The sequence below is a fragment of the Chiloscyllium punctatum genome, chromosome 22 (assembly GCF_047496795.1).
Source record: "Chiloscyllium punctatum isolate Juve2018m chromosome 22, sChiPun1.3, whole genome shotgun sequence".
NCBI lineage: Eukaryota > Metazoa > Chordata > Chondrichthyes > Orectolobiformes > Hemiscylliidae > Chiloscyllium > Chiloscyllium punctatum.
In genome coordinates this window covers 37,577,282-37,605,210 of record NC_092760.1, presented here as the reverse complement: position 1 = coordinate 37,605,210, position 27,929 = coordinate 37,577,282, and the positions used below count along the sequence as shown (strand labels likewise).

General features: G+C 41.3%; 1 protein-coding gene across 2 annotated transcripts in view; it reads left to right on the top strand.

Annotated features, from left to right (window-relative positions):
• The first annotated feature begins 16,532 nt into the window (after positions 1-16,532).
• tkfc (triokinase/FMN cyclase) overlaps positions 16,533-27,929 on the top strand; it is a 77,983-nt gene continuing 66,586 nt past the window's right edge. Inside the window, exons 1-2 of one of the 2 annotated variants that reach the window (XM_072592032.1) lie at positions 16,533-16,634; positions 25,010-25,199. In XM_072592032.1, coding sequence (XP_072448133.1) covers positions 16,611-16,634; positions 25,010-25,199 — 214 coding nt within the window. In that variant the 5' untranslated portion in view covers positions 16,533-16,610. Of the gene's footprint in view, positions 16,635-16,902; positions 17,261-25,009; positions 25,200-27,929 lie in introns of those variants that run through there. The other variant, XM_072592033.1, reaches the window with a different exon arrangement.

Here is a 27,929-nt window from a genome sequence, read left to right as displayed (position 1 = left end):
GTGAAGTATGGAAATTGGGAAGCCAGAATTGCAGGAGCCTCTGAGTTTAAAATTGTCCAACAATTTTGAGGTTCTTGAAGCTTTTATGTATGTGTACAGGCACTATAGGCTAGATGAGCAAACAAACCATGGCTTTGTGAAATAGGAAGCCATTCAAATGGAGGGAGTAAATAGAATATTGAAAGTAGAGAATATTATAGTCAGTGCTAACAGACATATCCAAGAGCAGGAGTTGGGAGGCTGTATTTTTATAGCCAGTTCAGGGCTTGGAGCATCTGCACAGGGCTGAAGAGGAAATTCGGAGGGGGGTGGGGGTGACGGATCCAATTAATGTGATTCGGTAGGCACCAATACATAAGACGAGGAAAGAAGTTCCCCTCAGTTAGAATGAGCAGCGAGAGGTTAAATGCTTAAAAATCTCTGAATTATTACCTGAACTCTATCAACTAGGGTAAGTAAGGTTAGGGAGTTGAATATGTGCCTCAAATATTTGTCTGGTAGCAATAGGTTTCTAATCATAGCCATTGGCAATAGTACTGGGAAAAGTGTGTGTAATAACATTGGGTTGTGCTTACACCAAACCAACAACCATGTTGTTCGCTGATGACTGCACAATGTTTAGCATCATTCGCCACTCATTCGATACCTTCCAAGCAGGTATAATCCCACAAATCCTCATAATTGTAGGAAGACCATTTTAGCCTTGTACTCCAATTCCCCTGCAATATAAGATGACATGCCAGTAGGTTTCCTTATCCACATATGACCTGATGCCTTGAAACTTCATGGGATCTACAGCCAATGTTGAAGAGTTCCTTGAACCACACACTTGTAACTATATTTCAATGTGCAAATAAATCTGGTGGTCTGTCCAGCTGATGGGATAGTGCAGACCAAGGACGTTGAAGTTTGACATCTGAAACATTGGCTATAAGGCATTTTGGCTGTAAGATATGATTTACTAATCTTTGGGCCAGGTTTCCTAATATTGACACATGTCCCCAGATATTAGTAAGTAGGCCATTATAGAGTCAAAAGTGCAGGGCTTACCTTTGTGAGTTCTGTTCTGTTGTGATTTGAGGCAGCACTTCTCAAACCATTTCCATTTAGAAGGACAAGGGCAGCAGGTATATGGGAACACCACCACCTTCAAGTTTCCCTCCAAGCACTCACTGTCCTGAGTTGGAAATATATTGCCAGTCCTTCACTGTCACTGGGTCAAAATCCTGCAATTCCCGTCCTTTTGGCTCTACAGGTGGACTGTAGTAATTCAAGAAGGCAGCTCACTACCACCTTCTCAAGGGCAACTATGGATGGGCAAATGCTGGCCAGCCAGTGATGTCCACATCCCACAAAATGATTTTTAAAAAGCAAAAGAAAACAAATCATTTTGGAGGACAGTTAAGGTAAGCAATTCTGATTTTCAAGGTGCGTTCCATAGATTTTGGTTGGAGCTTTGTGAATAACTGATTTTGAACCCAAATGTGAACTACATCAGGAATATTATTGCATTTCAATGATTTAGTAGCTGCAGTATCCTTCTCAGAAGTGTAGTGCCATCTACTTATATGAACTAGGTTTAAAGCCTTTCTATCTTACATTGAATTTCAATTGCTTCACAGATTCTTTTGTGGATAAGGCATGATCAGTCTTAGTCAATGTTTCCAAGCCTTCGCTTCAGATAGAAGAAGAATGGAATAAACTGGATAGAGAAGCAGGAGATGGTGTTTGTGGTGTTACACATCCAAGGGCAGCAGAGTTACTGAAAGAATGACATTCCAGGCATTGGGGAAAAAAATCTCTGAAAACCATCAGTATTAATTGATTATTCCATGATGAAGGTCTGAAATGTCAAAAATATATATCTTCAAATAATTTTAAACCTCACCAAATTCAAACTTGATTTCTCCTTACAGAAATATCTGTATACTGACTAACGGATGTAAGTTGCCAATTCAGAAACATTTTTGAATGATGATGTCTTTTATTCCTTCCTTCAGTGGTGAAACAATGTATCTTCAGAGCTTCATGCTTTGTTTTCTTACAGCATTGAATTGTTTTGTATAAACACTGTAAAGAACAGAAAGATTATGAGAATGACAGATTGAAGTTAAAGCCATCCAATTTATAGAGTGTCTACTACCTACATAATAGAATTGGGCACAACTCATTTAATTTACTGATAACTTTTTTGTTGAATTTTTATTTTGCATGGTCTTTCACTTGCATGTGGAAAAGAATAGACTTATTATGGAGAAGTAGCATGGCTTTGTGCAAAGTGAGGTCCAGTCTCACAAATTTGATTGAGTTTTTGAGGAATTGACAAAGATGATTGACGACAGTAGGACAGTAACTGTTGTCTACATGGATTTTACTACAGAATTTCACAAGGTAGGCTGGTTCAGAAGATTAAGTCACATGTAATCCATGGTGAATTGGTAAGTTGGATACAAAATTGACTTGGTGATAGAAGCCAGGGCAGGCAGTTGCAGCAAAGTGTTTTTCTGACTGGAGGTGCGTGACCAGTGGTGTTCTGAAACGATCAGTGTTGGGACCTCTGTTGTTTGTAATACATATAAATGATTTGGATGAAAATGTAGTAGTATGAATAGTAATTTAGCAGATGACTCAAAAATTGGTTGAGTTGTGGATTGTGAGGAATGGGGTTGTCAAAGTATATAACAGAATATAGATCAGTTGGAAAGTTGGACGGAAAAATGGCAAACAAAGTTGAATCTGGACAAATGTGAGGTGATGCACTTTCGGACGTCAAGATCAAGAGGAAAATATGCAGTAAATGGCAGGACCCTTCGAAGCATTGATGTACAGAGGGATCTTGGGAGTCCAAGTCCATAACTCCCTGAAAGTGGCAACACAAGTGGGTAAGGTGATACAGAAGACATACGGCCTGCTTACCTTCATTGGTTAGGGCATTGAGAATAAAAACTGGCAAGTCATGTTACAATTGTATAAAACCTTAGTTAGGCCACATTTGGAGTATTGTGCACAATTCTGGTCACTACCTTTTAGGAAGGATGTGAAGGCTGTGGAGAGGATGCAAAAGAGGTTTATCAGGATGTTGCCTGGATTGGAATGTATTATGTATCAGCAGAAGGTTTCGCTTGGATGTCAGATGCTGAGGGCTGACCCGGTAAAGTATATAAAATTATTAGAATGGTTAGAGTGGACAGTCAGAGTCTTTTTCCCAGGTGGAAATATCAAACACTAAAGGGCATGGATTTAATGTGAGAAGGGGATGTTTAAAGGAGATGTGCAGGGCAAGATTTTTTTACACAGAGGTAGGTGCCTGGAACATGCTGCCAGCGCAAGTGATAGAAACAAATACTTAATATTGGGTGGCACAGTGGTTACCACTGCTGCCACACAGTGCAAGAGAGCTGGATTCGAGTCCAGCCTCAGGCAACTGTCTGGTTGGAGTTTGCACATTCTCCTATGTCTGTGTGGGTTTCCTTCCACAATCCAAAAGATGTGCATGTTAGGTGCATTAGTCAGGGTAAATGTAGAGAAATAGGGAAGGGGAATGGGTCTGGGTGGGTTACTGTTTGGAAGGTCGGTGTGGACTTGTTGGGCCAAATTGCCTGTTTCCATACTATAGTGATTCTATGATCTTAAGCAACATTTAAAAGGTATTTAGACAGACACATGAATAAGCAGAAATAGGGACCATGTGCAAGCAGAAAGCATTAGTTTAGAATGGCACCACAGCTGGCATAGACGTGGTTGCTGAAGTGCCTGTTCCTATGCTGTACTGTTCTACTTCCTAAGGTTAGCAGAACATAATTTTATGGAATGTGATGATTCAATAATGATGAATAGACTGATTCTTTTCCTTATCCCATTCATCTACTGGCCAGAATAAAGTTTGAAATTAAAGAGAGATGAGGAAAGAACATTAGCTAAGAAATAGTTACATTCAGAAAAAAAAAGGTAATTCATAGATTGTCTAAATACTGGAGTCATTTTTCATGCAAGTTATTGGCAATGGAGCTTCCTCCTGGATTTGTTATAGCTGATTAAATTCCCTTTTTCTGAAGACAGTGCTGTAGATCCAGGCTCCATTTTTAGGAACCCTCCACTTAAGGCAATGAGGTCCTCCTGTGGGTTTTCAAATCAGACACTTTTTTGAGAGCAGATGCAAAGAGAGAGGGCATAGACTTTTGCCACTGTTGCAAGTTCTGTCAAGCTTTTGTGTTCAGAAATAATTTTTTTCAACCACAGACTGGGTCATGTGAGCTCTACCTGAATGTGTCATCATCATAAGCAACTTTTTCTTTTCAGCTGCTTTAGCCAGTATCCTTTTCTCTGAAAAGTGTTCTGTCCAAAAATTTAAGGAAGATACATCCAACTATTGACAGTACAATATTTTGGATAACACATCTTCTTAACAACACAATATTTAAACATCTCTTGTATTTATTTAATGCTCTCTTTGAATTCTATTTGGTTGTTTGTGGCTCTTCAGTATGCTGTCTACGTGATTCATTCCTATGGTAAGCATGAAATGTATCATTAAACAGAGCCTATGTGGTATCTTGCTAGCTATTGTTCAGCTTTCTTTTGCTAATGTTGAGTATAGTTCCACATGAAGAGGGTGAGCAAAAGTTCTTCATTCAATAACCATTGTGTATATGAGACTACAGATAATAAGTGCCATGTACATTCTATCTTCATCTCACATTCAAATACAGGTACACACACTTTTGAGCAGGAATCATTAGAAAGTAATCAAAAGCAGAACCATTAACTGATTATTCTTTTCTCTGGCCAGTTACAATGGTGCCATCAAATTCTGCTTATTCAGGAAAACCTAAGACTGGCAGTTTTGGTCTTTGTTTCTTTGTGTATTTCAGTACATTGAATATTGGATATAATAAATGAGTTATCAAGGCGGTTTAACAAATTTGTTCAATACAAAAGGTTGGTTTCCTATGTATTTTACTTAACACTCACTAACCTTATAATACAATACAGTTTCTTGCACAGTCTCTTAGGGTGACATTTTTTCATTTTTCTAAGTGGGGTGAGTGTATTAGATGGCTATTAGCACGATACCCCCACTGACAAGGCAATTCATCAGATCATTCCCCCATCAGCTCATTATCAGCTGACATGCAAGCAAGGGAGCATGTCTCACCCTATCAAAAACCTCAACACTGGAAACTCCGGTCACCAGAAGTTGCCTATCATCAGCCACTTAAAGCTATTGGTTTCTGGGTTCTGTATACTGCTGGTTCATGTCTTCACATCAGGGGAACCATGAGTAAGCAAAGCTTTTTGTGAGTTGTGGGTGTTTAGAAGAAATGTTTTGGGGGAATCAGAGGAGAGGGCAGAAGGGTGGCTTTCAGAGGACCCCCACCCCCCCCCCCCCCCCCATCCTCACCCTCTCCTGTCCTCACCTTCCCACTATCAGTGTCTCCAACTGCCACCTAATTGGACCAATTTGAGGCACTCCCACAACTTATTAGGCTGGTCACTAGTGAGAAAACTAGCTACTTTTCTCAGCTACGAGAGGCAGATGAGCATGGCTGAAGGCCTTAGGTTGCCATTAACTGACTACTTCAGCCCCTTATTTGCTGGTGATGTGGGAAAGTTATACATGGATCTTCTCAACAACACTTAATTGCTGAAGGAGCAAGAACCGGATAAGTTTGTCACTGGGGTGAATTGACCTAATTTCCACTTCTCACCACCACCAGGGAGAGAAAACCATTCCTATTTTCTAGCTCTTCTCAAAATCCAAACTGTTGGAGTAAGAAAATAACTTTCAAAAATTATGTTCCTAGCAAGGAGTTTTGCCTCTAAACATACTTGGTGATTATTTGTAGAGGAAGATTGGTGGGCTTTGAAAGATATTTAATGGATTAAACATACCAGAAGATCTTACAATTTCTGTATTTGAATTCCCAAGAAGAAATTCCAGCAGGCAAGGCTTAATGTGGAACTTTAAATCAATAATTTTATCATTCGTACATCTTCCAAGGCTTGATGCACTATATACATTTGAGGGAAAATAGGAATTTTGACTCAGGCCAGAAGACTTGAGCCTATTGTCTCAGAAGAAATAAGAATGCCTCAGCGCATTTGATTCTGCAGTTAGCATTTACCCTGTATCTGTTTTACATTAAAGACTTGAAATGTATTTTTAAAAGTTCCTGACATCTGAGAGTACTTCTTTTTCACTCAGCCATAAAGAACTTGTTGGCATCTCATGCAGTTTCTAGCTCTGGTCATCAGCAGAAGTAAGTGATCATCTAAAAGGTCACCTTCGTGTTCTGAATTTAGGATATTGATTGATTGACAGTGACAGAACAAGTTCGCATGGTATGTGAATTGCAGAACAACTAGAAGGTCATGGTTTTCCTATTAGTTTGCTGTCCATGAATTCTTAAAGACTGGGGGAATGGGCAAAACCCAGCTCCTCCTATTTTTTGCTTAGCAGACATGCATACATAATTTCCATACTGTCAAGGAGATGCCAGTGCATGAGCTAGTGAAAAATTCAGATGAGATGTTAAAACAATGCTCAATGTGCTTGTGCAGGTAACTGGGCAAGATTTCATGGTATTAATTTCAAGAAGGTCACATGTCACATGTCACAGCCAAAGTCCCTTCCTCTTAGCCTTCAATACCAGACCCAATTAGTTATTTATTACTCACCGTGCAGTTTGTAGGTCCTACTTGCCTTTTTCTGCATAACCTCACTTTAAAGTAGAGTATGTTGATATGTTTCTGAACAAAATTGTAAAACCTAAACATAAATGCAATGTTTGCTTCATACCTATTGGTCACAGTCATAGAGATGTACAGCACGGAAATAGACCCTTCGGTCCAACTCGTCCATACCAACCAGATATCCCAACCCAATCTAGTCCCACTTGCCAGCACCCGGCCCATATCCCTTCAAACCCTTCTTATTTATATACCCATCCAAATGCCTTTTAAATGTTGCAATTGTCATAGCCTCCACCACTTCTTCTGGTAACTCATTCCATATATATGTCACCCTCTGAGTAAAAAAGTTGCCCCTTAGGTCTCTTTTATATATTTCCCCTCTCACCCTAAACCTATGTCCTTTAGTCTTGGACTCCCCCACCCCAGGGAAAAGACTTTGTCTTTTTATCCTATCCATGCCCCTCATAATTTTGTAAATCTTATATGGTCACCCCTCAGCCTCCGACGCTCCAGGGAAAACAGCCCTAGGCTATTCAACCTCTCCCTATAGCTCAAATCTTCCAACCCTGGCAACATCCTTGTAAATCTTTTCTGAACCCTTTCAAGTTTCACACCATCTTTTCGATAGGAAGGAGACCAGAATTGTATGCAATATTCTAACACCGGCCTAACCACTGTCCTGCACAGCTGCAAAATGACCTCCCAATTCCTGTACTCAATACTCTGACCAATAAAGGAAAGCATACCAAATGCCTTCTTCACTATCCTATCTACCCGTGACTCCACTCTCAACGAGCTATGAACCTGCACTCCAAGGTCTCTTTGTTCAGCAACACTTCCGAGGACCTTACCATTAAGTGTATAAGTCCTGCTAAGATTTGCTTTCCCAAAATGCAGCATCTCATATTTATCTAAATTAAACTCCATCTGCCACTTCTCAGCCCATTGGCCCATCTGATCAAGGTCTTGTTGTCATCTGAGATAATGTTCTTCGCTGTCACTACACCTCCAGTCCGAAAAACAACCCTCCACCCATCACCCTCTGTCTTCTACCTTTCTGCCAGTTCTGTATCCAAATGGCTAGTTCTCCCTGCAATCCATGAGATCTAAATTTCTCATCATAAACAGACATGTAGCTGTGGACGATGGCATCAAGAATATCAGCAATTAAGAATGGGCACAGTGAGAATCGATACAACATTGTGACACTATACAGTGCTATGGTTCTAAAGTAAGCCATATTAAACATGATATTCTCCACATGTTAAATCCCATTTGCAACTGTTTCTTATCCATTTGGAAGAAAAATTTAAAACACACCTGGGCCGCTGTTGTGCCGTTTCCCATAGCTCAGACAGTTAGACTATTTTCAAATCCTTAGAAGGAGCGCACTTGCTGGAAGAGGAATTGGCTTTTAAACTTTTTTCAACATATAGAGAAGTATTACATGCAATCTTGTAGGGGACTAAATGACATGGAGAGAAGGCACCATCAAGGTGAGGTAGGTAGTTAATAAGTCATGTTTGGTAAGATATCTTAAGTGATTTCAATTGGCCTCACTGCAAGAAACTTGCCATTAAACCTGAGGAAACTGACATTTCGCCAAGACAACATAAGATTCAACCCAAACTCTCTTGAAGATTTTTTGTTGAATTACATAAAGCCCCTTGTTGCAGGAAATCTTGTTATAAATCTCTGCAACTTCAGCTCATTTCAGTTCCAGCTATTGAAGTGAACATTCCTTTTAAGCCCTGTTTGAATAGTGTTTCACATAGCCCCCTCACCAACACTGCCTTAACCCACTGCCTAACAGTAACTAAGGAATTCTGTTTTCACCGATCATGCACGTGGAATGAATTTCCTCAGCTACAATGTTTAAAAGACATTTAGAAAAGTTCATGTTTAGGGAAGGTTTGAAGAGTTATGGGCCAGGAGCAGGCAGGTGGGAATAGATTAGTTTGGGATTATGTTTGCCTTGGACTGATTGGACCGAAGGGTCTGTTTCTGTGCTGTATGATTCTATGACTATGCTGGTTCTCTCTTTTTTCTATCCCTCTCACAATTCCAGCTGACACTACTTCTTGTTTCCCCCCAGTTTAACCTGGCACTACTCAAGTTGTTACTCATCTCCAACTCTACCTCCCAAACTCAATCAAGCATTCTTTTCCCATCACTTCAGTTAATTATAGAATTCTCCTATTCCTTCTCTTTCACCTAGAATACTCCTTATAACTTTGCAGCCTTATTTATTTGCATTGATCTTTTACGCTCTGCCTCTTGTTATTGCTACAAATGATTGACTCTGCTGTACTCTTTGAGTGGGAGTTCTTCATATTACAGGAATAGTAATTTTGAAATGCAGTGTGAGAGTACTAAATACAAGGAGTGAAGTGTTTGCAACCACTCTCAGCCAGATGTGCCGAGTAAATTATCTTGGCCTCCCTCAGAGACTTCCATCATCATGAAAGTTAGTCTTTATTTCACTCCAGGTGATCTGAAGCTGAGAGCTCTGGGTACAGCAAAGTGTATCAGTGCTGACAACATAGTTATGAAGGCAAATGCTCCAGAACTAACCATGCCTCTAACCAAGGTATTCAAATACAGCTACAACACTGAAAACCAGCCAACAAAGTGGAGGATTTTGCAGATTATGTGTTGTCCACAAAAATCCGACATATATAATCCATCCAATGACAATTCCTTCAGCAGTAACAATGTTGTCGATAGCCTGATTATATGGCACTCACTCATCTACAGCTTGCCCTGTTATGGTTTGGTTTGGTCATTTTGGTTTCTGCCACAACACCAAGATTCAGATCATCATGCAATCTTAATCTAAACATGGTCAAAGAGCTGAATTCCAGAGGTGAAATGTGAGTAGTTGCCTTGACATCCACACAGCTTCCAATACAGTGTGAAATCAAGATTCCCTAGACAATTGAAGTCAGTGGGAATCAGAAGAAAATTCACCACCAGCTGGCATCACAGTTCAGACAAAAGAAGATGGTTTTCATTGAAGATGAATTCTTTGAAATGTAAAGGCCATCTCAAGTTAAACTATCAGATGTGGTCATGACAATCTTCTTTAATGCGCAGTTAATGATGAACTGCTGTCTGAACAACATTGACGGGACAAATTTTGCATTTGATTTAGATTAGATCATTTACAGTGTGGAAACAGGCCCTTCGGCCCAACAAGTCCACACTGACCCTCCAAACAGCAATCCATTCCCCTACATTTACCCCTTCACCTAACGCGACGGGCAATTTAGCATGGCTAATTCACTTAACCTGCATATCTTTGGACTGTGGGAGGAAACCCATTCAGACACAGAGGGAACATGCAAACTCCACAGAGAGTTGCCTAAGGTGGGAATTAAATGCGGGTCTCTGGCACTGTGAGGCAGCAGTGCTAACTACTGTGCCACCATACTTTCTCTAATTCACCAACATTACTTTGCACCCCACATCTACTGATGACTTTGCACTACATAGGTGTTCATTCCCACTGTACACCCTACAGTCACTGACATTGTTCTATGCACACAATACCTACCCTTATTCTTCACTGTGTGCCTTACATCCATTACTACCTACAGTGAACCACCCTTGCACTATTGTCTGCTATACCTCCAACACTACTAGTATCTAAGAAGCAACATATACGTGCTGCCCCTTGATTGTCCAGATTCATTCCTGATTACCTATCAATTACACTACTGATCCTCAAAGCCCCCACAACCCATCCAACCTCAGTATGTGACTGGTAAGAACTCTGTGCATCCTCCTCAATAATAATCAGCATGCAACATTATCATTGGTATCCATTATGAATCTTATAAATAAAAACACCCATCGAACTGCTGGTTCACATTAACCCATTATTAGAAACTTTGCAATGTATGGTCCAAGATCCCTAATGAGTTTATCCACTACTTTATATCAACTAGTGCTCTCCACTCAACTTGAAGGTTGATAACCAAATTCAGAGATCTATTTGTAATCTAATTTGGCAAATACACTAGGCTTTAACTCTTTCTGAACATTTGGATAATTGGTTTTGATCCTGTGGGATAACTGCACTAACACTGACCAGTTTTCATTCACATGTTACTTCAACTTTAAACATAAACATACAAAAGGATGAATCTAAATGCCATTTGTACAAAAGCTGATGCAGAAGGCTGTAAGAAGCAAAGGTTAAAAGGAGCTCAGGAGGTGGAAGTCCAGGTTAATATTGATTAAAATAAAAGGCTGTCGAGCTTTTGCAAATAATGATCAACTTCTTTATCAGCAATGTAAAGATCACATTCAAAAAACATCAACTTGGTCAAAGTTTATTACCTTCTGTTGATTAGCAGCAATTCCTATTTACAGCATCCAGTTTTAAAATTTTTATTTCAGCTATCAACAAGAATGATTCAAGGAAGAAGCATGTCTATTTAAGGATAGTGAACTGGATGGTGTCTAGTTTGATATGCTATCAAAGCTATATATTTATTAATATTGTGGACTTGAATGTGAATGATTGTGGATATCTGGAATTGATTTTAACAGGTCAATGAAAAGATCGTGGAATAACGCTTTTTTGGTAGTCTTATTTCTTGCGAGAACTGCTTGTGTAGTGGAGACCACATGCAGGGTTTGTGACTGTTTTAGAAAATGCTTGTAGTAGTTGAAGAGAAGCCTGTTGAAAGTAAGAAACTCAGCTCATTTCTCCTGTGTCTGGAAAATGAATCCTTTTTGTGGGCCCTGTGTGGTGTCTGGAGCCTTGCTGCAGCTGCTTTTGGAAGAGATTGACAATATTTCCTGAATGACTGCATTTGCAAAGATCTCCAGAGATACCCGTACGTGTCAGCAATATCCACCTTTCTATGCTAGATCATTAAACCTGCAGCCATCTGAACATCTCAAACTTTTATCCTTTTTTTGCCTGGAAGACTTATTAGGCAAAATTATTTATTCCTAAAAAGTGAATTTGTACAGATATTTTTATCTCACTTTTATCAGAGCTGTATATTTATATGCTGGGATATATAGATGGGTAAACTTGTAAATGTTCATGATATAAACTGAATGTATTAGCCAATATTGTATTTACTTTAATAAGTTTTGTTTTACAATGAATCAATTATAATTTTCTTCATTAAAAGAGCCTGCTTAAAAGATCTTTTTGTCTAATATGGAAAAAGTGTATGATTGGCCATATTGGGAACTGAATAAAACAATTAAAAACAATTATGTGTAAAAAAATACAAAATACAGTGGATGTTTGAAATCTGCAACAAATACAGAAAGTACCAGAGAAACTCAATAGATCTAGTAGATTCTGTGGAAAGAGATACAATGTTAATATTTTTTGCAGTTTATGTAAATGTAAGTTGTAACTGGTGGAAATAGTGAGATTAGAGAAAGACAGACTCCTTGCAACTCAGTTATAACAGATAGTTAATTGAGTTTGGACAGTGGTGAATGAGTGAGGTTTTTTTTTAACTGGATATTGAAGAAATGGATATAAAAGAAAAATTGTCAAGTTAATTTTTGGATTAGTAATGAATTGTCTGGTTTGGTAAAAATCCAAAAGGCACATTTTGTATAAACAATATGCATTCTCAATATACAGCCAAATCTTCAAGGGAGTGGCAATGACAGCTTTCTCACGTAGCCTGCCGAGAGTTCCACATTTCTGGCTAAAACTTCCGATTTGGACCTCTTCAGAAAGGTGGAAATGATCAGGAAGCAATCTAGCGAAGTGTAGGATGCCAAATCAAATCCTTTGTACAGCAGTAATTCTACAGTTTAAATGTCACAAAGATACTTTAAGCCACAGAGGGAGGTGCCTAAGCAGGTAGAGCTGGGAGGGTGAGGGGGGAGCGGTGAAAGATAGGGTAAAGATAGCAGTTAAATGGGTGAATTGTGAGCGGATAGTTTGAAGTTATTTGGGTGGGGATTAAGCTGGGTCAGGTATCATAGAGTTGCATTTTGGGTGGGTAGCTATCTATTAAGGGGAAATGCTCAGTTGGTGGGGTCAAGTATTCATGGAGTCTGTAGTCCAGTTAGAGCAAGTTTTAATACTCCAGCTTTTCCAGGCTAACTGTAAGGTAACTATAACCCTTTTAAGTCTCTGACTTAACTCAGAGCTGGGAGGATTAAACTTTCCAGGCAATTATTGCAGTGCATTAGGACTTTGAAGGTGTCCTGTATATCAATGGCTTCTGGCAAACAGGAGTGAAAGACCATGACCCCATGAGTTTGAAACTGATAAGGTACTTTGTATAATTTTTGTCCAACACGAAGGAAGACTTATTAAGACCATGAGATATAGGAGCAAAATTATCCCATTTCGCCCAGTGAATCTACTGTCTTATGATCATAGCTGATATATTTCTAAATCCCAGTCTCCTGCTTCACCCTGTAACTTTTGATCCCCTTGCCAATCAAGAACCTATCTATCTCTGCCTTAAATACACTCAATGACTTGTCCTCCACAGCCTTCTATGGCAATGAGTTCGAAAGACTGACTATCCTCTGGCTGAAGAAATTCGTCCTCATCTCAGTTCTAAGGGGTCATTCCTTCACTCTGAGGCTGCGCCCTTGCGTCCTAGTCTCTCCTACCAGTGGAAACATCTTCTCTACGTCCAAGCTATCCAGGCTTCTCGGTATTGGTCAGTTATGAAATACTGCATTTAGTTCAGGTCTTCGTGTTGTAGAAAAGGTGTTGTTAAACTTGAAAGGGCGCAGAAAAGATTTATAAGGACGTTGCTGGGATTGGAGGATTTGAGATATAGGGAGAGGCTAAGTAGGCTGGGGCTATTTTCCTGAACGTCGGAGGTGGAGGAGTGACCTTACAGAGGTTTATAAATCATGAGGGGCATGAGTAGAGTGAATAGCCAAGGACTTTTTCCCTGGGGTCGGGGAATCCAAAACTAGACAGCATAGGTTTAAGGTGAGAAGGGAAAGATTTAAAAGGGAACTAAAGGGCAACTTTTTCACGCAGAGAGTGATGCGTGTCTGGAACGAGCTGCCAGAGGAAGTGGTAGAGGCTGGTACAATTGTAACATTTAAAAGGCACCTGGATGGTTATATGAATAGGAAGGGCTTAGAGGGATATGGACCAAGTGCTGGCAAATGGGACTAGGTTAATTTAAGATGGCCGAGTTGGACGGAAGGGTCTGTTTCCATTGTATACAACTCTATGAAACTTAATAGGATAAGACTCAATGAGATCTCTCCTTGCGGGACAGGTTAGGGATTGACAGGGACTGGTAGTTGGTGAGTTAAATAGTTTCTCAAAAGTTTGAAAAATCTCAACATTTCCCCTAATCTCTTCGAAACCCTTCGAATTAATAATTAAATGGAGCAATTGGAGGGTCCAGGCGTGGGGAATTACCCACGGAAAAATTCGACCTCATAGGCAATTTCTTCAGTTTATGCCACGATGGGGATTCTGGAGGGTTCCGATAAACAATTAGGTAAAAACAATGACTGCAGATGCTGGAAACCAGATTCTGGATTAGTGGTGCTGGAAGAGCACAGCAGTTCAGGCAGCATCCAAATAGCTTCGAAATCGACGTTTCGGGCAAAAGCCCTTCATCAGGAATAAAGGCAGTGAACCTGAAGTGTGGAGAGATAAGCTAGAGGAGGGTGGGGGTGGGGAGAAAGCAGCATAGAGTATAATGGGTGAGTGGGGGAGGGGATGAAGGTGATAGGTCAAGGAGGAGACGGTGGAGTGGATAGGTGGAAAAGAAGATAGGCAAGTCGGACAAGTCAAGGGGACAATTACTGAGCTGGAAGCTTAGAACTAGGGTGAGGTGGGGGAAGGGGAAATGAGGAAACTGTTGAAGTCTACATTGATGCCCTGGGGTTGAAGTGTTCCGAGGCGGAAGATGAGGCGTTCTTCCTCCAGGCGTCTGGTGGTGAGGGAGCGGTGGTGAAGGAGGCCCACGACCTCCATGTCCTCGGCAGAGTGGGAGGGGGAGTTGAAATGTTGGGCCACGGGGCGGTTTGGTTGATTGGTGCGGGTGTCCCGGAGATGTTCCCTAAAGCGCTCTGCTAGGAGGCGCCCAGTCTCCCCAATGTAGAGGAGACCGCATCGGGAGCAACGGATACAATAAATGATATTAGTGGATGTGCAAGTAAAACTTTGATGGATGTGGAAGACTCCTTTAGGGCCTTGGATAGAGGTGAGGGAGGAGGTGTGGGCACAGGTTTTACAGTTCCTGCGGTGGCAGGGGAAAGTGCCAGGATTGGAGGGTGGGTTGTTTGGGGGCGTGGACCTGACCAGGTAGTCACGGAGGGAACGGTCTTTGCGGAAGGCGGAAAGGGGTGGGGAGGGAAATATATCCCTGGTAGTGGGGTCTGTTTGGAGGTGGCGGAAATGTCGGCGGATGATTTGGTTGATGCAAAGGTTTGTAGGGTGGAAGGTGAGCACCAGGGGCGTTCTGTCCTGTTACGGTTGGAGGGGTGGGGTCTGAGGGCGGAGGTGCGGGATGTGGACGAGATGCGTTGGAGGGCATCTTTAACCATGTGGGAAGGGAATTTGCGGTCTCTAAAGAAGGAAGCCATCTGGTGTGTTCTGTGGTGGAACTGGTCCTCCTGGGAACAGATCCGGCGGAGGCGGAGGAATTGGGAATACGGGATGGCATTTTTGCAAGAGGTAGGGTGGAAAGAGGTGTAATCCAGGTAGCTGTGGGAGTCAGTGGGTTTGTAAAAAATGTCAGTGTCAAGTCGGTCGTCATTAATGGAGATGGAGAGGTCCAGGGAGGGGAGGGAGGTGTCAGAGATGGTCCAGGTTAATTTAAGGTCAGGGTGGAATGTGTTGGTGAAGTTGATGAATTGCTCAACCTCCTCGCGGGAGCACGAGGTGGCGCCAATGCAGTCATCAATGTAGCGGAGGAAGAGGTGGGGAGTGGTGCCAGTGTAATTACAGAAGATCAACTGCTCTATGTAGCCAACAAAGAGACAGGCATAGCTGGGGCCCATACGTGTGCCCATGGCTACCCCTTTGGTTTGGAGGAAGTGGGAGGATTCAAAGGAGAAATTGTTAAGGGTGAGGACCAGTTCAACCAAACGAATGAGAGTGTCAGTGGAAGGGTACTGTTGGGGACGTCTGGAGAGGAAAAAACGGAGGGCTTGGAGGCCCTGGTCGTGGCGGATGGAGGTGTAGAGGGATTGGATATCCATGGTGAAGATGAGGCGTTGGGGGCCAGGGAAACGGAAGTCTTGGAGGAGGTGGAGGGCGTGGGTGGTGTCTCGAACATATGTGGGGAGTTCCTGGACTAGGGGGGATAGGACAGTGTCGAGGTAGGTAGAGATGAGTTCAGTGGGGCAGGAACATGCTGAGACAATGGGTCGGCCAGGGTGGTCAGGCTTGTGGATCTTGGGAAGGAGGTAGAACCGGGCAGTGCGGGTTTCCCGCATTATGAGGTTGGAAGCTGTGGATGGGAGATCTCCTGAGGTGATGAGGTTCTGTATGGTCTGGGAGATGATGGTTGGTGATGGGGGGTGGGTCATGGTCGAGGGGGCAGTAGGAAGAGGTGTCCTCAAGTTGGCGTTTGGATTCAGCGGTGTAGAGGTCAGTGCGCCAGACTACCACTGCGCCCCCTTTATCCGCTGGCTTGATGGTGAGGTTGGGATTGGAGCAGAGGGATTGGAGGGCTGCGCGTTGTGAGGGTGAGAGGTTGGAGTGGGGGAGGGGGGTCGACAGGTTGAGGCGGTTAATGTCCCGGCGGCAATTGGAAATGAAGAGGTCGAGGGCAGGTAATAGGCCAGCGCGGGGTGTCCAGGTGGATGCAGTGTGTTGGAGGTTGGCGAAGGGATCCTCTGAAGGTGGGCGGGAGTCCTGATTGTGAAAGTAAGCTCGGAGGCGGAGGCGACGGAAGAATTGTTCGACATCATGGCGTATATTAAATTCATTGATGCGTGGACGGAGGGGGATGAAGGTGAGTCCTTTGCTGAGGACTGATCGTTCGTCCTCAGTGAGGGGGAGGTCTGGGGGGATGGTGAAAACTCGATAAACAATTCCCAACTTCGCCGGAATAACGACTGCCAGGCCGTTGAAATGATGGCGCGCACTCCTGTCAGCGCTGAGACACAACGACTGCAATGATTATTTTGCACGCATCGGAGCTCAATAAATGCAGCCCAATTGGAGTGGTTTTGTTTTCTCCCTCCCTTTCTCTCTGTTGAGGAGATGGGTGGTCAGTTCTGTGAGAGCGGGAAGGCCCAGGAGCAGCTGGCGCTCGCTCGCTCGCGCTCCGGACAAATTCAAACTGCAGCAGAATTCCAGCACCAACCGTCACCCGGAGCACGGCCCAGAGAGAGAGAGAGAGAGGCAGGTACCCTTCCCCTCCCCCAGCAAAGGAGAGACCTCCAGCTTCCTCTCCAGGGAGAGAAGCACATTCCTATTCCCCCCATCCCGAAAAATCCGGGGGAGAGACAGAGACCGAGAGAAGCCCCCGCCCACCGCCTTGACCTCGCTGTCCTCTCCCGGTCAAAGAGCAGCAACACTCGCATCGCCGGCTGTCTTGGCTTCGGATGTTTTCACCGCCCGGCCTGAAGGATGCACGTAAGCGGCGGGACGAGGGGGGCTTTGGGGCTTGAACTGTGAACCCCTTTCCGGGCTGGGGAGGGTTGGGAGAAGCTGGTCACCAACCGAGCGGCAAGTAACATGCCCCGCCCCATCAAACTAACCCGGTGCTGATGCCAGCCTGGGCGGGCGGCGAGGGGCCTGCTACGGTGTCTCCATGGGCCAGGCTACCGGGTGGTAGGAAGAGGAACAGCTTTTCTTTTCGGGGCAGGGAGAGAAACTATTTTGGGGTATCAGTCTCCTTCCTTTACATCTCTGACTCGGGTAAATGTTATACCAGGCTTCCCCAAGCGCTGGGACTCAAAGGACCAGAACTTCGGCGTGGTCAAGATGTCAGTTCATTGTATTTTTAAGAAACTGCAAAACCCAGCGTTGAACTGTCGGAACAAATGACTGCAGATGCTGCAATCTATACTGAAAACAACAATTGCTGAAGATCACAGCGGGCCGGACAGCAAGAGTCTACATGACTCTTCACCAGAGCTGCCCACAGATTGGCTCAAACCAGGTGCAAATCCGGAAGGACCTTTCCTAGATATTGCAATTTAGGATTGTCGTTGCAGCAGCGTGGTGTAGAATTACATTAGTTTGTTGAGTTTAAAGTTGATTAGCCCAGCACTTTGCCTGCAGGAGGAGACAAAACTGGTTAGTGTGCAGCACCGTTGATGTTTCCTCATAACGCATAAAGAATGGTGGCTGAGGGACCAGCCCAGGCTTGTCTTGAAACTGTTTAACGATGAGCTCATTGCTGATGGATGGTTCACCCTCATCATTGAACCCCACCACATATCAAACCACCTGACAATATATCGCTTGCACACACTGATTTCCATGCCCTCCTAAAATGCCCCATAGACGCCCAACTTCCCCGCACCCCCAAAATAAATGTGACTCCCCTACGGACACCCAATTATTTATCCTGGAAGTAACATTCAACTTCTTTAATCTTCTAAATACTCCTCATCTGATGGACCTGGCCCACACATGCTCACTCCATTGAACACCCAAAATAACCCTCACCAGCTTGCCGGTTGCCTAACCACTCTTGTCACGCCTCTAGCATATCATCCCAACTCCCTGCCTACTTTACCACCCTATCTATCACTTTGGCAGCCACCACATTAACATAACTCACCTATCATCTTTTCCACTCTATCTGCCTACAATTCTACTAACAGCCAATTTGGTACCCAATCCATCTGCCACCACATCACCCTGCCATTCTATATACCAATCATCTTGCCATGCTGTACTATACCCATTTACACTCTGCCACCCTCCACGCCATACATTTCCCACACTCCTCTCTCAATCCCATTTACTTCACCCTGCTAACCCAAAGTGTATTCTCTATAACATCTTCACATAATTGAACAACCCAAGTTAAATTTGTATTTTACACCACACTGCATAAGCAGGAATGTAGTCAAATATACAAAGATTGTATATCCACGTTCTCCTTGCTTTTGACAGGACCTTTTCTCCCTGCAATACCATGGTGAATCTTGGTGTTGTTTTAGAATAGAGTGAGAACTCACTGGGATAGTGTGAGAGAAACTGAACCCAGGTATTTCTGGAGTTAAAGATGATATAAAAGTATGTGAAATTCCCCAATTTACTTGTTCACTATTCTAAAGACTAATCAGCTACCTGTTGCTGGTCAAATCTTCTTTTGTACACAGCCATTGGCTGCAGCTCATCTGTAGTAATCTCCTCTCCAGCCAAAACAAACAGCAGTGGAAACAACATGCCAAGTAACTTTTGATTTTTAAAAAGAGTAAAGCAATCCTTTATACAATCCTTGGTTTTTAAAACAGCCCTCTTTCCCTTTCAGTATACAGTCAAAAATACAGAAAAAGGAAAAGGTACAGTATTTACAAAATGCCCTTCACTCATTGCCAGAAGTAATCATCTCTACAAACCGGGCATCAATCCTTAACAGTATCCTGCTTGATGATTAATCCAAAAACAGTCATTTTCTTCTACTTTGAATGGCATCATGTGTTGTGTAACAAATGACCACAGGTGTAAGTTAAGTTGGATTTGGAGAGAGAACCTCAAGTTTGTCACACCTGCTGCGGTATCAAAGAAACTTAAAAATGACAGACTTCAAAAGGAGAAAATGCACTATAAACTGAAATGTAATCTCCTGGAAATTATCTCAGATTGTGAACATGATTGAAAGAAAAAAACAACAATCGGCATGAGAAATTTTTATTTTGCCCTGTTTGAAAATATAGAAGAACAGGTTAAAAGCCAGCTCAACCCTGGTCTTTGTATGCTTGAGGGAGAAGATGTGCAAGTGAGCTGAGGTGCTCCTGTGTGCTACTAGACTGAGGTATTCATGTATACTAGCCTGGATTCAAACAGGAATGTGTGAAGATCACAGCTGAAGAACCACCTATTACATTACAGGTAAAGGACTCTTTTTCTATCTAAGTACTTGTAACCAGCAGCCAGTAAATGGAAACAAGGGCAAAGAAGGATTTTCTGAATTCTGACAGCGAGTCATCAAAAGAAAGGAGGACAAAAGGATTTCAACTCACATGCAAAGAACACAAAATCAACTATTCCACTATCAATGTTGCACTGTCTACTTTTAAGGAACAACTGATACAGACTGTTCAGTTTATCTTTTAACTTTTTTAACTGATCTCTCATGTCTAATCTGTGTGTGATGTATTATTATTTCTTCTCCTGTTTAGTTATGAATAAACTTTCTCTTGCTCACTCAAAAAAAACTTGGTTAAATTACCTTATTTGGTTCTGGCATCCACAAGGGAGGGATCCTTTTCTTTACATTAATGTTGTTGCATCCAGTCCACTGAGTCTCACTCAAGCTTACTGATTCAGAATATCCTATCTGAAACTGTGATAACTTTGGGGAAATTGTCCACGGTCGGATCATAACAGTTTCCACATGTTAAAACTTTCACTTTCAAAATGTTTTGACATGGGTCTCTGTTCCCCTGACAACCAGGTCACATGGGCTTGTCTCCAAGCACAATTTGTAGGTATTCAAATCCCCTTCTTTGAACTACTCCATTCTACTTTGAATTAAAATAGAACTGTTCGACTTTATGTTTTAAACTGTTTAACAGTTGTACTGTCAAATTTCATTAATCGAGTGCCATTAGCTCACACTGCTTGACATCTTGTCCAATCAACTGCATTCTTTAATTAATGTGCTCATCTTATTCTACTAAATAAAATTAGGTCACCACTTGATAATCCTGCCTTCTTTAAATAAGAAGACTATGCAAAGTTCTTTAAATACTGCTGGCTTTGCAATAATATCCAGTGGTAATTGTACATGCACAATTCTGTTAAACAGGAATTTATTATTCACGACAGTAGTTATGAATTCCAGCTCTAAAATGCATTTGTATCATAATTTTGTCATCACAGGATTGCTGCTCCGTTCTCGTTTCAAAGGCTAATGTGAATACATTGTAGCTACATTTGAGATATTTAGCTTCAATGCATGCACAGAAATCTTTACTTTGGGAAGGAAAGTAGTTCTAAATCAAAAAGCCCAAAACACGGTGTTCGCAAGAAAAATGTATTAATACAGTGTATTTCATTACCTCTGTATGTTTCCAACAGTTTACAACCAATATGCCACTTTTGAAGTGCAGTCATAATTCTAGTGTTTTTTTTAATCTTTACCATATCAATTCTAGTGTAGTAAAAAGTAGTGTGCATCAGCTAACTATCACAAGCAACAATAAAATAAGTTACCAGATCAGTTGTTTTAGATGATCAAGGACAAATGTTGCTAACAAAAGAGGACAATGCCCCTTCTCTTTGAAACACTGTGGGATCATTTGCATGTACCTCATGTGGGCACCTTACCATTAGTTTAACATCTCTTCCAAAAGACAGCATCTCTTACTGGGTAACACAGAATTGCCAGCTTAGATAACATAGTCATGTCTTGTTGTAAGACTTAAATTCAAAATATCCTGTACCAGGACTGACATCTATTCCTTAGTCATTCTAAACAACTGGAGAATACATCTTGCTGGAGGATGTGGAAGGAATTGTTCAATAGTGCATTTTTCTCACTAACATATTTGTAGCAAGATGATAGGAATAGCACTGAATCTGGGTTATGGGGCTCATATAAGTTCTAGAGTCTACCCTGTGATCTCCAACAACCCTAAACCTTTCAAGAGTCTGCATGGTTTCATAAAGAGGAAATCACGCCTGACAGATTTTAGTATTCTTTATGGAGGTGACAAGCAAGATTGATAAAAGGGAACCAGTAAATGTATTATATTGGATTCCAAAAGACATTTGATCAGATAACATGTTAGGCTACCTAATAAGTGCCCATTGTGTTAGTGATAGTGGGTAGAAGATTGACCAACTACAAGAAGGCAGAGATGATAAGGTATTTTCAGAATGGCAATATGTAATCAGTGGACTGCCACAGAGATCAGTGCTGGGGCTACAATTACTTACAATATATACTAATGAGTTAATTGAAAGGAATGTACTATTGCTGAGTTTGCAGATGACATAAAACAAATGAGTAGTTGTGCAAGCGACATAGAAGATCTACAGAGGGAAATAGATTATGTGATTGAACAGAAATCTTATTGAAAAATCCAAGTTTCTCAGGGGTCTTGATAGGATAAAAGCAGAGGTTGTTTTCCTTTGTGGGAGAGTCTAGGAAATCAGAAAGGGGTTGTCCATTTAAGATGAGGTGAGAATTAATGAATCAGGGTAATGAATCAATGGAATTCTTACCACAGAAGGCTATTGAGGCCGGGTAATAAGAATATTCAAGGCTTGGATAGGCTTTTAAGCAGTAATGAAATCAAGGATTATGAGAAGGAGATAAGATATTCGGACAGAGGATTATCAGATCAGCCATGATCACAGTGAATAGTGGACCTGATTTGATGAGCTGAATGGTATACTTCTATGTCTTATGGCCTTATACCTATACTAATCAAAGAGTAACCTCTTGAACATCCCTGGTTTTAGTCACTTCACTATTGAAGGATGGGCCTTCAGTTGTCTAGACTCAAAAACTTGGAATTCCTTTCCTCAACCTGTCCTTCAAATTCTCCTCTAAGTCAAGGCTTGAAACCTACCTCTTTGGCAAGGCTTTTGGTTGTCTCACCTAACATCTCCTCACATGATTTGGTGTCATATTTTGTTTTCTGAATTCTTTCATGGGATATGACGATTACTGGCAAGTCCAGCATTTGTTGTTCACCTCTATATTCCCCTTGAAAAGGTAGTAGTTTGAGTCTTTTGAACCACTGCAGGCTATGTGGTGTAGAAATGTCAAGGGTGATGCTAGGAAGAACATCCCAGGATTCTGATCCAGCATCAGTGAAGGAATGCTGATATAATTTGAAGTTATGATTCACAGCAATGTAAGGAGGCATTTTCAAGGACAATGACTTGCAACAATGAAGGAGCGGTGATATAGTTCCAATCAGGTCAGGGTGCTTGCAGTTTGGAGGAGCATGCATTTCCTTGGTTGTATCTCCTTGGATTTCCTGGCATTTTACTTCTAAGTGGTAGAGATCACAGGTTTTGAAGTGCTGTGGAAGGAGCCTTGGAGATTTGCTACACTTGATTTCCTCCAAATGTAATATATTAAAAAAAAGTTTTACCATTTTTGTGTGTTTTTTCTTCCTCAAATAGTAGTTCTTTGGTAGTATTTATGTAGTGGAGAAAGTGAATATTTAAATTGGTGAATGGAATCCCAATTAAGTGGGCTGCTTTTTCCTGAATTGTGTCAGTTTTCTTGAGCTTTTGGATACTTGCTCATCCAGCTGAGTAAAGGCTATTCTGTCATTGTCCTGAGTTATTGATGCTGGACAAGCTTTGAGGATTCAAGAGTTACTTGCTGCAGAGTTCCTAGTCTCTGGCATGCTCTTGTTTTAAAGTGTGGCTGGTCCAGCTAAGTTTCTGGCCAATGGTAATCTGCAGGATGTTGATAGTTTGGGTTTCAGTGACAATAGTGTCATTGAATATGAAATGAGGATGGTTAGACTTTCTGTTGTTGGAGCTTGTTCTCACCTGGCACCTGTGTAGCATGAATATTATTTGCCAATGGTTAATCCAATCCTGAATGTTGACCAGACTTTGCTGCATATGTATATGGATTGCTTCAGTGGTTGAGAAGTCATAAATGCTACTGAATACTAAAACCTTCATCAAACATTCCCACTCTTCTTCAGTGAAGTGCGTTGAGAGGTTTTATTATGTAAAAGGAATATACATTGAAATTGTTGGAGTAATGATTTTGAAAGAATTTTCAATTTTCTCAAGTCATTTTTGATTTTGCCTATGATTTCACAGCTTGCCTCTCGTTAATCAGGTCAGCCAACCTGCTTTCTACAGCACCTCTTTGTTACAGGGACAAATGACATCTTGTGTGACCAACTGGGGCTCTTAACTCAAACAGCGCTTAAAGTTACAACCAACACACGTTTTAAAAGTTTGCACTTTAGAAACCGTGTTCCCAATTTGTCAATCATGTTACAGAGAATTTGTGATACCAAACACACGTTATAGCAGAAAGACCTGTACTGACCTCAAACTTTCTCCAGCTGCATATTATAATGTTTAACTTTTAACTTTGTTTTTGTTTTTCTATTTTGTATTTAAGATTTTGTACTGAGGCAGAAATGGTGACATTGTACACTTTTAACTGTACTCATGTACTTTTGTACTTGACTGCATGTGACAATAAAATTAATTCTAATTCTCTTGGCAAAGTTTGAGGTTATCTTTTTTTTCCATATAGGGCTGCAGGCCTTCGGCTTTGAATCTATTAATCTTGCCAGGTTCTTTCTCTTGCTGAGTTAGGTCGCAGAATGTTAACATCCTCCTCAAAGTAGTTTCCCCTTCCAAGACCCCACACCCTGCCTTTCCACATACCAAAATCACTCTCTCCCAACTCTGAAACTATGACCACCTCTGCCTTTAGCTCATGCTTTACATTGACATAGTGGCATAATACAGTATTTGCTTTATGTGTCAGATGGCTGTTCCCAAGCTCCATTATAGCACTCAAGCAAAAGGCTAGGCTCACCCCAATTTCTGCTCATTTATTGAAGCTTTACAGTAAGGCCCCATCTAACTGTTTAGCTTAATATAAAGTGTCTGGTGGTGCAATTTGATAATGAACAGTGAGTTTTACAGCAACCTTGCATTTCAACGTTCACTCAACCAAAATTAAAGATAAAAAGCTGATGAGACTGTGGCTACATGCTTCAGAAGCAATCGTTGATCATGAAGTACTCCTTGAATGCTGTGGACATGAAGGACACTACCTGAATGTTGTTACTTATTCCTAAATATTACCTTTTTCTTCTATTTGGCTATTGTACAGTATAAATAAATATTAGCTTCCATATAAGGCAAAGTGTAACATTACAATCAGTATTCGGGTTTAAAACAGGAGGTTGTCAAATATTTTTCTTCATGATACATATGTCTATCCCACCAAGGAGGAGGCTAACTGAGGTGTGATGTTGATTCAGCTATTAGTTTGGCTCCGGCTGAATGTTACTTAAAAGGGAAGAATGTCAAAGCAAGATTTTCCTCAGGCATTTGTGAAAAACAGAAATGTAATTTGTTGTTATTGGAGGGAAGATACATTATGAACCATAAAGTACAGAGTAAAATGATTGACAAGCTGAAATTTTCTGTTATTCATCCTATTAATGGAAATATTAATTGATATTTTTGCTGCAGCATTCAAAGAAACTGATAAACTCTGTGGAGAATTGTGTGGATGATGCTTTGGATGGACTCGTGGCCTGCAATGTAGGAATGCAGCTGCTGCAAGGGCACCGTGTAATAATCAGGGCTGACCTGAAGAACATGAAAGGCAAAGTGGCCTTGCTGTCAGGAGGAGGATCTGGACATGAGCCTGCTCATGCTGGTAATTATACTCCACCTTTATTTCAGAGAATTTCTGGAAGATTTTGAACCCTTTCTTTGGCTGATCATAAATCTGGATACTGGGTAGAGCATTCTGGTTGGCTCTAAGTTGAATACATTGATCAAACTCCCATTTAAAGTATGAAACAAAAAGAGACTAGTTTTATACATGCAACATTAAATTAAGGCCTTCTCAACCAATTCAGGTGAATATTGAAGATCTCTTGATCCAGGTTTTTGCTTAAGTAGTAGAGAGGGTGGATGAAGGCAACAAAGTATATGTATATAGGGGCTTTCAAAAATGTTTGTGTTAATGAGTACTATGTATTAGACTTGTTAGTGAACTTGAAGCTTGTGGGGTAATAAGAATATTAAGAGCATGGAAACCAATTGGCAGAAGGTCAGAATACACAAATGGGGTACTGCTATTGTTCAGACTGGAGAGAGAGGTATACAGCAGCAAGGACCTTAGTACTTGGAACACTGCTTTCGATGCACATTTTAGACTTGTTCTTGTGGGCATTATTTCAAAATTTGCAGATGACATGAAACGTGAGAGTATAAACTATGAAAAGAGTAATAAAACTTCAAGAAGGCATAGACAGTTTGTTGGAATATGTGTTTGCATGGCAGCTGAAATCCAGCACAGATAAGTGAAGTGATACATTTTAGTATGAAGGGTGGGAAATGATAATGTAGTTTAATTGTACCATTTTACAATGGGAGCAAAAGCAGAGATCTAAGGTGTTTCTCCAGAAGTCTTTCAAGCCCAGCCATTGCACCCCATCAAGCTATTCTGCTCATGCAACTATTTATGCACTGCTATGCATTCTGTTTCACCTATGGTGCTGTACTTCCTTAGGGGTCACTATCTCAGTCCAGGCTACCTGAGCCTGAGAAAGTCTATAGCCTTAAAGCTTGTCTTTAAACATTTAGACAAAAATGTAATGCTGAATTATAGAACACATTTGCTGCACTAGAAAACAGACAGGCATGAAGGCTCAGAAAAGGGGGGAACTCAAAGAATGCAGAAGATAGGGACATATGTGCTCTCCAAGTGGTAACAAAATGCTGTAAGGCAATTAAGTACATTGCCTAAGCATCGGTGAATCTGTGTGAAGAGGACACCAAATGATAATATTAATAAGAGTATTTGATTCTGACCCTGAAATGAAAATTGGTACTATCAAAAGCCTTGTAATTAATGGTCAGATCCTGTCAATTATAATGGATTCTTATTATCCCTTGCAAGCGGGGCAGACACAGAGAGAAAAACATCTTTGCTTTTACAAGATCCTGACTTGAGAGTTCAAAAGGACACTAGAGGGAGAGACCATTTTAGTGCTGAGGCTATTCGAGCTAGTAGAAAGCTAACTCTTAGTGCTTACCTACTATGGATTGAATTTAATTGCTTTTCGGACTTTATGATGACATTGAATAGCCATTACCGGTTATTAAATACAAACTCTGTAAAAGATAATATTGGTGAAGCTTTAGATTACTTGCTGTTCTTGCAGGCCATTCTACAGAACTTTTGACTGCCCCACTGTCAATTCTAACTAATTAGATCTTAAGTCTTATTTTAATTTGAGTCACAACCCTGAAAAGAAAGCATGTTTAATTCGAAGACTAATGAATCCATTGAAATACAAACTTATGGTAACATCTCAGCCTCAGGTACAGAATGATTCTGGTTAAAAAGCAGGAGCCTGCTTCTAGCTGTAAAAAAAGTTATTCTAAACCTAACTCAGTCCAGGCTACCTGAGCTGAGAACGTCACTGCTGCTGAGACTTTGCAACGTTTGTACTTCTGGCACATGGCCTCAGATGGCATAAGCCAAAAACTGCATAATCTATCAGGAAGTCATTTTATGATCAAAAGTTTGCCCTCCTTGCTAAGAAGTCATTTTGTAAAGCAATTGTATCTGACATTTGAGCTGTGCAAGGTTACCTTATGAACTCTTCAATTAGCTCAGACTGGTATCTCTTTATGATAGGAGTGAATTTCGCGAGCAGGCGCCTAACTCGGCTGGGTATGTTTTTCCCACCTGATGAATGACTTAGGGCCTGTAGGAGTGATTAGTCAAGTGTACACTGACCTGTAATTAACTTTTCTTCCTTACAAATTATTGTCTTTCACTGTTATCTGTCTAATTAAAAACATGCAATGTTTTTGTAAACTTTTGTACAAGGAAAGCCACTTTGTATCAGTACATCGGAGTAGCCTGCTGGGGCACCTGAAGTCCTGGTATCCTACTCTCCTGGGTTATTAGAACCTAGTTAGTTTAGCTTATAGGTATCAGTGTTATGTTGTAACAGTGATGCTATTAGTGAATAAAGGGGATGACTAAAATTAAACTAAACTGTCTGTAAGAGGTTTTTATTCCAGAGAACGATCTCCGGGACAAACCTAAAGTGAGACTTTACAGGTCTGAGTTCACAAGGGATTCTCTGAGCCATCTCAAACCTGTACTTTAACAAGTCTGGTGACTGTCACCAGATTAAAGGTTTGCCTGTTTTTTCAATACGTTATCCACAAGCAGCTTGAAGTCTATGTCTGTAAAGCAGGGCGCTGACCTCCTTTTCTAGGGTAATTCCACTGTGGTAACAGTGCAACATGCTGTGGTGGGATTCGAAACTGGGTCCCCAAAACATTATCTAGGTGTCTAGATTAACAGTCCCGTGATAATATCACGAGAACTCCCGAAGAATGTGAAGAGCGGCTTTTGGCT